We start from the raw sequence: 12,191 nt of genomic DNA, 5'->3' as shown, positions 1-12,191 counted from the left end.
CACGGTCCGATGCGCTTCTGATTTACAGTGGCGCTTAACGCACGATTAGCGGCTAGCATGAAACACCGAGAGAATACTCGTTAACAATGATAGGAAAACAATTGGGCACAATTCGAAGACTACTCGAGCGGGTGGAATCGAGATCATTCGTCAATAGAAGCCGCGAAAATCCCTTAGTCAAGAGCATCGGGGGTTCAACAGCGTGTTGCCCGATCGACCGAGGTCACCGACAGCGTAGGGTGGTTATTTTGGACGCACAGTGGTGTAGACTCGATTTCAGGGGTTCATTGGCGAAATGAACGCGATCCGTGTAAACGCGGCTTAAGGGGCGAGGAAACTGTTCAATCTGTCGGCAACCCTGTAATTATCGCAACGTCTAACCGTCTAAGGGTTCTCTCTGTTGCGTTTAAGAGTGAGATAGTATCGATATACTGCAATAAAGGGAGCAAAAAAGCTGATATTAAAGTCGAGGAGCAAATTTTTCTGTGAATTTTAATCAATACGTATCATGGCGTGAGATGGTTGAGAATATCGATGAAAGTTTAAAAGAAAAGAATTTGAAATACTTAGTCGTAGGAAGTTATTAAAATTAATTATAAATATCTTTCTTTATGCAGTAAAAATTTGTTTCGTGGCATTATAAGACAGCGTTCTATTTTTGTAAGAAACTAATTAATTTTTGCTTGGTTGCGACTGTCGATGAAAAGATTCCTACTTTACAGAGAAGGACACTAGTGATTGCAAATTTACTGGAAATATGTGTGCAAATTCTTTTCTTATACAGTGCACACGTCGAGACTGTGTAACAGACTTTTTATACATTTGATATAAAAGACTTTCTCCTCGTGACTTGAACTGATTGCGAGTTTGCTTGCAATTGCATCGACTACGTTTGATTACTCTGTTCAATTTCTCTTCGACACACATTCGGCTTAGGTTCATAGCAGCCTATAGCTTTACTTTACTCTCACGTGTCACCAACCTTTATACCATTTTGCTCTCTATACTTTTTCCTTTCGTAGTGAAAATGTCATGACGATGTATAGTTCGTCGATAATTTGTTAACTTATCATCTGAATTATCAATATATTAGAGTTGAAGATCTATATATTTTGCCATCCTATATTTTTCTTATTCGTTGCTATATTTTTCATACATTATTACATTTTTATTAAAAGCACATCGTTGTATTTCCATGTATAAAAATTATAGCAAACTAATTCTTTTTTATTCGTATTTTAATTCACAGTGTTTCGGATCGCGATGACTTTGGACTTTTACCGTGAACGAAAAATCTGGGAAATCACAAAGATTACCTAAAATTAATGAAACAATAAAATCTAACGATAGAAACAAATAAAAATACCATTACAACTCTTCTGAAGATATGCAATCACAAGAATTAACTCAGATGCAGGAAACAAACTTAGAATTAGCTTCTGAATACAAGCACGCTAATGAATCTCCCAATCGATGGCCAAGAAACCAGCTCACTTTTCCACGACATCGAGCCAATTCAGTAACAATCTCGTAAATTTACCTCTGGCCAGGTTTAAAAGGGATTCTGCGCCACTGGCGCGACGCTCAATGAGAAAAGCTGCGTTTCCCGGAATGATCGGTCCGCGAATCGTTAATTGGATAGACCGGAATGGCTCGAGAGGACTCTCAATCCGACTTTCGAGAGGTCGTTCGACAGGAAAAAGCAGCCTGGCTTTACGATCCGATATCGAGCAAGGAACAAGGCCGAAGACTGTCCAAAGAACATTATCAAACATTTGTCTACGATAAATATCTAACGCGATAAAATAGGATCGATCAATTCACTTTCTCTCGGAAAATTTCTAAAGAATTGTGAAAAAAAACTATAGATTTTTATTTGCAATTAGCAAAGTCGATAAGAATTATTATTATAATTATATATTATAATTATAATAATTTCGACTATTGTCGAAATTGTGGAATTTTTATACTGAAAGTCAATATGGTAAGATTCTGAATCAGATATTAATTGAAAAATGATGAATAGATTTATAACAAGTGCCAGAAGCGAAGATTTTCAAATAGAAGAAAAAATTCATGTGTTTGTTAATTTTTATCCTTCGTCTGGTACGAGTTAGTTCTATTCTACAGTGTTCGTTAATATGTCCAACAGAGAATTTACATATCTTTCACTATATTACTTTAGATACTATGATACAATACTAATTTCCTATTTTTTCTAATATTCACGTTTATTAAACTCTCCTTTCCCCGAAACTAAAAAATTCCAACCCTCGTTATCGTCTTATTTTTCTACGATGCGAAACTAATTTCCCATCCTTTTTAACGTTCGCGTCATTAACCATTTGCATCCCCCTCTCCACGAAACTAAAAAATTCCAGACCTCGTTATCATTTTATTTTTCTACGATGCAAAATTAATTTCCTATCTTTTTCAACATTCGCGTCATTAACCATTTGCACCCCCCCCCTTCCGCGAGACTAAAAAATTCCAGCCCTCGTTATCATTTTATTTTTCTACTTTCCTCCTCAATCTCTTATTACGCAATCCTGTTCCTCATTAAGGGGTTGAAGAAGGGAAAAATTCCAACTTTCTGAACCCGTGAAACGGAGAGCACCCCCGAGCCTCCGACTGAAACCCCTGTGACGAGAAAATATTTTCTCTGGCCGGTCTGTAAACACGGCGCTTCGTACCGACCAAGATTATACCCCTTTCTAGTTTGAGGGTAACTTTCGGAGGATTGTTGGCACGGTTGAGAGAGACTACGGGACGAAAGTGAATCAATGGAGGTTGATTGGCCTGGCCGGCCTTCGACGAGAGTTCGGGGGGTTGGTCGATTACATGGTCCATCGTATAACTACAAACCACAATGACACCCGTGATTTTCGACTTGAACACGACGGGGTGCACGTGCGTGGGCATGTCCGTTGGTTTTCAGGGGCCGTGTACCTCTTTGTAGCTCGCGAATCTCTGCGTGTGTGACGGTATCGCGATAAAATCGCTCGATAACCCCTCGTTCAAGGGAATGCCTAATTCGTTTTGCAACAAGAATTCGGTTCAGGTGTACGAGCAGCTCATTCGATTACAGTTCGTTGCTATCATGGGATTTGTGGGGATTCAATCTTCGAGTCTTCGCGCTACGTACGGATTCCTGATTCACCTGTTTCCAATTCCGCTCGTTTTCTCCATAGATTCGAAATGTGATCATTTATTTTTACTGTAATTATGGAATTAGTATCATTATGGAACCTTCATTATAGTTTTATCGTACAATTATTGTAGTATTAGTGGAGTTATTATAATCCGATTAATCTTCGAGTGACTCATGTTAAATGAAGAATTCATCGAACAAGTTGTCGTATGTAAAGTTTTCATGACAAAATTTTATTGGAATATTCAGAGAATTTTACTAAAAATGTTATCTCTCTTATGGTATAAGACCAATGCCCTATTTTCTGATCTAGTTACATGAACATGCACGATGTTTTCGCTGAAACTACCTTAACGCTCGTTACCACATGCTTCGTGGTAATAGATGACCGCTCGTTTTGTGGTAACCCATTAAACTCTGCACGATAACGAAATCACTTACCAGCGCTTTGTATCGTAGCAAACGAAAGGACATGAATTTCGTATCTTAAACAGATAATCTATTCACAGAAATTCAAAATAAAATCTATTTATTATATATTCTTGAAAACCAGTGTATTCCCTTCATATAAACACGTATTGCAATATAATAATTCATGATAGCGATCTAATTTTGATACGATATATCGATTTTCAATATAGGTCCACTCTTCGAGCTATAAGTAACTTTTGTAATTCAATAATGTCTCGCTCGTAATACTTTATTAGAAATTTTATATTTGTCTCGAATTGACATCGTACGACTCGGCTTGGTTACAGGAGAATATTAACTAATATATTACAGAACTCCATAGGAAAGAGACCGCAGTTTACAGCAGTGAATGATTTAATATTTTCATTGAAACATTGTAACAGAAAGTACTCGGAACAAACTACACGGATCTATAAAATTTTATAGCAGAAAATTTCACGTTTAGAATTACAGAATACTACCATTCTTGCCGGTGGAATTACGCGGAAGAGTGAAAGCGGTGTTAGATGGTAGATTTCAAGACGTGTAACGTAAAACCGTGAAAAATTCGTCTGAGTGGCCAGTGGCCAGTGCCGGAAACCTTTCATTGCTGACAATTCAGACAATTCGTCGCTGACAGGTCGGATTTGCAGCGAGCGCCTGTAATTCCTGGTGTTAACGTATCTACACTTTGGTGACGTAATTGAATTTTCATATTATCATGCGTCACATAACGCTCGCCTTCCGATTTAGATGACCCAAAAATTTACGCTACGCGATCTACTGTACCGCTCTACAACGAAACTTCGCTATAACATACTGTAACCTACATTTTAAATAAATTATGCCGCAATGCAATTGCGTTGCAATTTCAAGAATCTTACAAAATTGCTTCCAGAATATTTTAAATGCTTCAAATGAAGGGGTGAAATCAAAAATATATACTATGAATTTGAGTCACCGAGTCTTTCAAGAAATTTGTCCTGTCTCTTTAACACTTTTCTAAAATAAACAAAGTTACAACAAATATGATATACGTCTAAACACGTATCATCAGCATCAAGATTCCTCTTGTGTGTGCAACAGGACAGCTGCAATAAAGAGACCGTTCCACTTCTCAAATCATTTGACTCAAAGATTAAACGACTCAAGATCAATCAGAACCAAATCACTTTCTGAAACGTGCTATGAATACATAGTCACTAATATTCATAATTGTAATATTCACCTTTGCGCTTTCGTATATACGAGCGCTATACTTTTCTTTCTCCTTGAATAAATATAATTTCAATATTACAACGATGTTAAATGTAATTGAAACGTCAGGCATTGAAGCTTTTCAATTACTAGCCGTCATTCGCCTTAACGATTTTCGACCTCCATTCTCCATCAAACAAAAACCTGAGTACACGCGGAAATAACCCATAAAGTAGCAAGTACTCGGGATGGTCGTAAAAGACGGAACAAACGAATGTTCACTCACCGAAGCCGAGCAGATTGTAGCAAAGGTAATACAATAGCCATCGACACCAGAGAAAAACCCTTGGCCGTGCGCGTTTCAACGCGACCAACATCGCCACCATTTCGCGCACGCGGAACTTTTGTATTCGACAACTCGGGCTCCACCTTAAAGAATCGACGTGTGATCCATGCATAGAGGAACCACGCACTGAAATGGCCCACATATTAAACAGCGGCATATCGGCCTGACCGCTGCATAATGTGAACCACTGGGAGAGAGCGGCAAAGAGAAAAAGAGGAAGAGTGTGTAATGATCGGAATGGAGGAACAGGGATGGAAGATCGAAAGAACGAGCCCGTATGATTCCCCTACTTGTGGACGAATGAATGACGCCATTCGTTAAATTGCGACCAAGATCCGGATGTGTCGAATCTCAAGTGTTTGTCGTGACTTAGGGAAATACTGGAATGCTTAACGTCTTTTGGGTTATTCTTATGCACAGGGAAGAGGAGGATGATATTTCGCGTAAAAGAGTGGGACAGTTTTTCATACTTGCAATAGGGGAAAACTATGATAAGTCGTATTTTTTATCTTTTACGGGAAGGCGATGTTGAAATTTAAGATACAAACAAAATGAAGTTTAAGATAAGAGAAGGAAATGTTCGTTTTAATGATCTTATATTACAAGTGTATAAATAGATGTGTCCATTTAATACATTACCAAGCAATATATTTTGACTATTGTGATTATTACCGTGCAAAATTAATTGTCTACTGTTGTTTTGGTCAATTACTGCTGATTACATCTATATTGTGATTAGTATATTTGAACTACTGTGTGAAGAGAATCGATCGACACTATATTAAGTGATTCAATCATTTCAAATACGCGAATTGTCTGTCTAACGGTTTCATATTTCCAGATAAATTCTTCTCTGCACCTTTTTAATTAACATTATGTTACGTGTGAAACTAAACCAAACTATAAATTAATTCACTAGATGGTCAATTAATTGTACAAAGGAATAATAACATTGTCATAGAGTGAAATTGTTACAAAGTGACAACCAGATTTGAAACGTTACTTAATTACAAAGAATAATAAATCTATGTAAAACGATTTCGATGGGAAAAGTACGTGAAGCGAATGAAAATGTTACGAACAGACTCTACGAATTTTCTTTCGTCTCAAATTTTCCAAAAATTATAACGGGCAAGTTTTGACGTAAAACTAGTAGCGCAGGTAAAAAGTTCCACGCCGACAGGAAGTGGCATAAGAAACACGCGAATGGAAAAAACGAGGAGAACAGAGAGCAAACATCGCGTGACTTGTCATTGTAAGTTCATGTCGCAGTTACCATTTCGCTCTAGATGCACGCACTTTATAGAGCGTACCTATTATCGTTTTAATACCTCCGCAGAGCTGTCTTGCAAAAAATGCTCATAGACTCATCGAGAATCCTCTCCACGTTCAGAAGAACCAGCAAAAATTCGTTCGAAGAAACAAAAAGCAACCCTATCCCGCTTACGATCGTTTTTATTTGCTCCAGATAGACAAAGATCCTCATGCTGTAGAAATATTCTCAGCTTTATGGGTCGCTCTCCTTATTTCCTTCGGGATTAACATTGTTCGGAGAAAAAATGTTTATTATACAATAACAAGAATCGTCATTTTTATCTTCACGGTTGATGGTGCGCGTGCCTGTTTACGATAATTGAAAGTGCACCATTCGAACCGCAGGGGAAAAGTATAATAAGTTATTGTTAAAAAGGGGAACGTACCATAGGATGTCGTTCAAAAGGGGAATAACCTGTTAGGTTAAAAAAAAAATTGCATATTAAATAGCGGATAAATTTCTAAAGCTTTCCAAAACTTTTCCGAAAGGGTTTTAAAATTTTCAAACTGTTATTGAGGATTTCTTGCAAAAATAAATGTTATGGCGTGTATAAAATTACAAATATCGTCTATAAAAATAGAAAAAGATTTCTTCCACGAATCATATTTGATACAATTTTATAATTAAAAGAAATTTAAATTGTCATTTAGTAAACTCTTAAGAGATTATCAATTATTATGTTTACCATGAGAGACAGGAAATCTGACTTACGATATTTTTCACCCGCTATTTGAAAGGGATATTTGGTTGAAACGACGTCTAGTAAATTTCATTTAAACTTGCGCGAGAAAATCAATACCGAGACTGTTTTTTAATAATAGTTTCAATGTTATTGCGGACACTAACAGATTATAACTAGATGGCAATGGGTGTTTGAAACGCGATATTGCCGGAAGGAATTTTATGCCAGATCGAACAGGTAACACTAGCCTTGTGGTCTCACCGCGAATCTTTGGAAAAATTCTAAGCCAAAGATTAATTAATCCTTTGGTTTTCACCAATCTAGAGCCGCCTATCGTCAAGCGAAAAATTCAAACAGCTCCTTTGACGATCCTTTTCATTAAAACATATTTCCTCTTTTAATAAAAGTTTCTTATAATTAATCTCTCTTGTACAATTAAATTAATATTATCAATGAAATGAGATATTTCCTACATCTAATTTTTATTCCATTTCTAGAAATTATCTCGCTCTGTTTTTCTATAAAAAGGAATTTTCCGACAAATTAATATTAGTGAAATTTCCTTCTGATAAATTTTATGTATACTAACTAAACGATACGTAAGTTATTATTTACACTTTCCAATAATAAGAGTTTAATTGTAAAATTGATACTTTTGTGATTCTGATTTTCATAACAAACATTTTGAAATTATTTGAAAATACCGGGCATTATTATAACATCTTTCCGGTTCCAGTTGCTATCATAATATCACAGTGAAATATCAAGATATTCGGACATCGTTAAAATGATGTCGGAGATATAGTATCGTTAAGATGCTTACCTAGTTACGGTTTTGCAGAGTATAAAACGAGGTGATTACTTCGGATGATTTCTGCACGTTGCGATGAGTTCACGACCGCGAAACAAGACACTGCGATACACAACTACACGACCCATCGACTTCAGAAGTGGTTTCTTCCTTCCTGGAAACAGATGCATCGTTAGTATAAAGTATATCAGAATTCATCTTCAATAGCTATTCTACAGAGAAATGTTAGACCACCCAACTAATGGAAATGTTTTGCCTTTACGAATAAATATAACAATATCTAATAACAGTCACTTTGCAATTTTTTCTTTTTCGTTCTATACAACTACTTGTCACAAGATCCAGCGTATAGAAATAATAGTTATTACCGGTAGCAAAAATAATAATGATTTGACATTGTCTGCGGTCTACTAATGACCACATAGTGATCATATTTAAAAAGAATCCATCATGCAGTGAATCCATTAAAGAAACCGAGAAAACAGGAAGACCGCCGGAAAAACAGTCGAGTGTTTTTTTCCAGGTAAAACGATTTTAGTCGCACACATTGCCGGTCAGACCGGGTAGGGTCGTTGCACTATTAACTCAGTACGTCTTAGTTTTGTCTAGATACTCGGCTCCTTGACCCTACTTTGCATCACGTGCTACGACGTGTGGGATCAGGTACCATTTATCCACTCGAACCGGTTGGCGATGCTGTAATTCAAACCGCTTCGAGGGTTGCCATTGTTAACGAACAGAGATATCAGTGTTGGCCCCAACTTAATGTAAATAATAAGCGTTACCGCGCTGCCAGAGAACTAGCAAAAATACCCTCGGGGTTGGGAACCTGACCGTTTGGCTTATTACTGGATCCTCTATGACTTATTCTCTATACGGATGCTTCCAAAGATTGAAAATTATCGTGCAACTTATACGCCTTGAGGTAATTATACAGTCATCTGTTTATGGTTTGCGGAAGAAATATAGCCAGGTCTTGGATTCAAATGTCAATTAGCAGCAATGATTGATTTACTGATACCTACGTAGGGGTCGTATGAGATGGTTTAAGTATGTTTCTTGTTAGCCATTGGAGTCTGATTCAGGTTTTGAATCTTCTGTAAATTGCTATATATTGTTTCATTCGTTAGTATATTCTTTTCTTCTTCTGAGAATAGTTTGTATTTTTGTATGTATGTTTTATTATTAGAATTCCCTTTCTGGTTCCCTTATATTCTTTCCTATTAATAGAATTTTTTCTAGCTCAGTTTAGCCTTTTTTAGTTAGTCTCTGTATTGTTTCATTTTATTGCTAGAGCTCTTTTTCTTCTATTGTGATGCAAAACTAAATCCGCACATTTATCAATATATATTATTCTTACTTTCCTAAGTTTAATCGTTGTTTCCTCTTCCTTCCACGATCATTACACGCAGCATCCACAGTATAGATTCCACTCGGCTCTCGGTTCATAGTTACCGAGTAACTTTCATCAACATTTTTTTTTCGCTTTAATGCTTCACGTACTCCACAGAATTTATCAGAAAATATGTTCCATCCAACACGCGATGATACACATAACGGTCTAATGCACCTGAAGATGGGTATCACCTTACACATTTTCCCGCATTCGCGACCTTTTTCAGTAAGGCACGCGAGAAAAGGGGGTCGAAAGATCGGGTGGCATTTATTCGGTCTATCCATTCGCAACATCGTAATTCAGGCTGAAGAGCGGAGGGTACCTATTGTCAGTGGAGAAAGATATCAGTGACAGTGAGTTTAGGTACTTAGTCGCGAGGTTGATATCAAAAGGGCGAAGCTATCCCGTGCCACAGCGATGCGTATTGTTCGTAAACGTGCCTTTTGTATTCCAATTGAAGCACGAATGGATCATCTGCGTCACGGGAAAGGTACGACGCATTCCGAGCCTTCCTTTTGTTTACGACGATAAGGACAAATAGGAAGAACCGAGGATACGCCAATGGAAGCAAATTCTCAACTTTTACGTTATGCCTTTGCCCCGTCCTCTTTCTACCACGTTGTAGACATACAGATAAAGAACAACGATGCTGGCCTTTGTTCTTAAATTTCTCTTTTCCTCTTTTTTCCACTTCCTTCGGTTAAATATGCAAACCTCCGTTTCGAATAGCGTGGGATGAATTGTAGAAAAATTGAAAATATTCCGTTTGTTATGATTTTCTTCGCTTTAATATGCAACTTGAAAGCACGTTACTCTTGTTTCTTTTATTTCAACGATGAAACGAGTCAGTGATATTTTACAAATTACTGGAAATATAAGAAATATTCTTCATAGCTGTTTTAATATGCTACATGATAGGACAATTTTTTCTGCTTTCTTTCTTCCAATAATGATGAATGAATAAATGATGCTGTCGAAATTGCAACACGGTTGAAAATATTCTTTGTAGCAGATTAAATCTTGAAATTTGAGATTTCGAATCCAAATTTTTAGAATATTTGAATAACATTCTTTTTGTTGCTCTCATATAAATAATATAAGACGAATGATTGACATCTTTCAACTATTGAAAAATTAAAAACTTTTCTCATATTGATATAACATTATGTGAAAAATACATTAGAGAAGAATTAAATGTTAATATTACTGACACATTTATTTCGACTTTATGCTCAACGCAACGAAAGCGTAAAGGAATCTGCTGGCCAAGTGGTTTGGAAAAAAATTGCTCTCAATTTCTGATTTCTCAAAAAGATGAGAGGATAGCTGTATCGATGAAAGTTATATTCCTGAGTGGAACTTAATGCTCAGCCGTAGTAGACACGAGTCTACTCTGGTAGAACGTATAAAAATACACATGATACGAAATCGTGCGTTTTCAGGCCGCACGTTCTGACCTCTCTAAATATAATTCTCATCGATAAAACTGAATTTCAAGTCGGTCGAAATTAATCCCGACCAATAATATAATCCAACCGTATAAAGCTTGGAGTCGAATAAAATACAGAAGCACTTCGCGATTCTCAAGAGAATATCAAAAAATGCATGAACCTTCCAAAGTATCACGAACCAATCCAATCATAAGATATCAACCGAAAGTGTCGATGATATTTTCTCAAATAACAAATCGAAATGAAACGAGATGGAAAATAAACTGAAAAATCAGAAGAGTTTTCGAAACAGCTTAATCAAAGAAGATACAAAATATGAATAAACTATTCCTTTTTTATCTCGTTGAGTTCAGTTTTCAGTGAGTATTAAAACTATATATAGTCCTATAACTTTGTAATAAAAATGTAACTGTATAAAGGAAAATTAGACAGAGGATTGAGAAAATGGACAAAAAATTGGAAGCCTAGTCGTTGGAGGCTACAATGTTGCAGAAAATAAAAATCTATCGAACCCATCGGTCCGCGATAACGAAATTAGTCAATTACCAGCCGTTTGGAGGCCTGTTATCGTTAACTCTTTACCTTTATTTCTTCGCCGTGTACAAGGGTATGGCATAGACTCACGTAACGCGAGCCTTACAGTCGTAATGCATGTTTTTTGTCACGGCACATAGACGGAGATTAGATTTAGCCTCTGTCTTTGCTCGAAACAAGGTCCATGCATGAACAAAAGTCGTGGTCGGAACATAATGACGGAATGATTTCATCAAATATTCTGCGTATTGGATGTTTCAGAATAAAATTTCAAGGATTCTACATATTTTCTATTGTATATCTTCTTTCTATTTTCACTATTCTACGTTTTATATTTTGTTTTCTACATTCTGTGGTCTATGACGTATGCATGTTGTATGTTCTGTATTCTATATTTCGTATTCTACAAAATTGATTGTGTTGTATTGCGACTTTAGAGTAAAAAGAAAATTTGGAATTTATTTAAAATTTATTTGGAATTAGGAAAACAAGAATTTTTATTATTTAGACCCTCTTACACAATAATTTACTAATTTACCTACGAATATTAAAAATTGAAAATTGATGAATATATCGATGACTTCAATTCTAATAGTTCTAACATATAATATTATAAAAACATTGTACAACAAAATTCTATTGTATACAACTTGTGACCTACCGACTCATTAATATTGCAAACGTGCTCAAATGATTAGGACTTTGATCCTCTCCTTTTCTCTAATTAAACTCTTTTTGTTTTAATTTATAATACAACATTTCCTGTTCTACAGAATATAAAATATAAGTAAGATACGTAAAATACACGAAATATAGAATAATATATCAAAGAATGGCCCAGAAAAGAAATTAAAGGAA

The 12,191-nt window shown here is 36.1% G+C and overlaps 1 protein-coding gene across 19 annotated transcripts in view; it reads right to left on the bottom strand.

Annotated features, from left to right (window-relative positions):
• LOC126923312 (kazrin) overlaps positions 1-12,191 on the bottom strand; it is a 138,851-nt gene that overhangs the window by 123,834 nt on the left and 2,826 nt on the right. For 15 of the 19 annotated variants that reach the window (XM_050736629.1, XM_050736631.1, XM_050736633.1 and 12 more), the window contains exon 1: positions 5,085-5,316. In XM_050736629.1, coding sequence (XP_050592586.1) covers positions 5,085-5,301 — 217 coding nt within the window. In that variant the 5' untranslated portion in view covers positions 5,302-5,316. Of the gene's footprint in view, positions 1-5,084; positions 5,317-7,964; positions 8,107-12,191 lie in introns of those variants that run through there. The other 4 variants (XM_050736644.1, XM_050736640.1, XM_050736643.1 and 1 more) reach the window with 2 other exon arrangements.

The sequence above is a fragment of the Bombus affinis genome, chromosome 13 (genome assembly GCF_024516045.1).
Source record: "Bombus affinis isolate iyBomAffi1 chromosome 13, iyBomAffi1.2, whole genome shotgun sequence".
Taxonomy (NCBI): Eukaryota; Metazoa; Arthropoda; class Insecta; order Hymenoptera; family Apidae; genus Bombus; species Bombus affinis.
The sequence above is the reverse complement of the archived record's forward strand: the minus strand, read 5'-3'. Positions and strand labels throughout refer to the sequence as shown.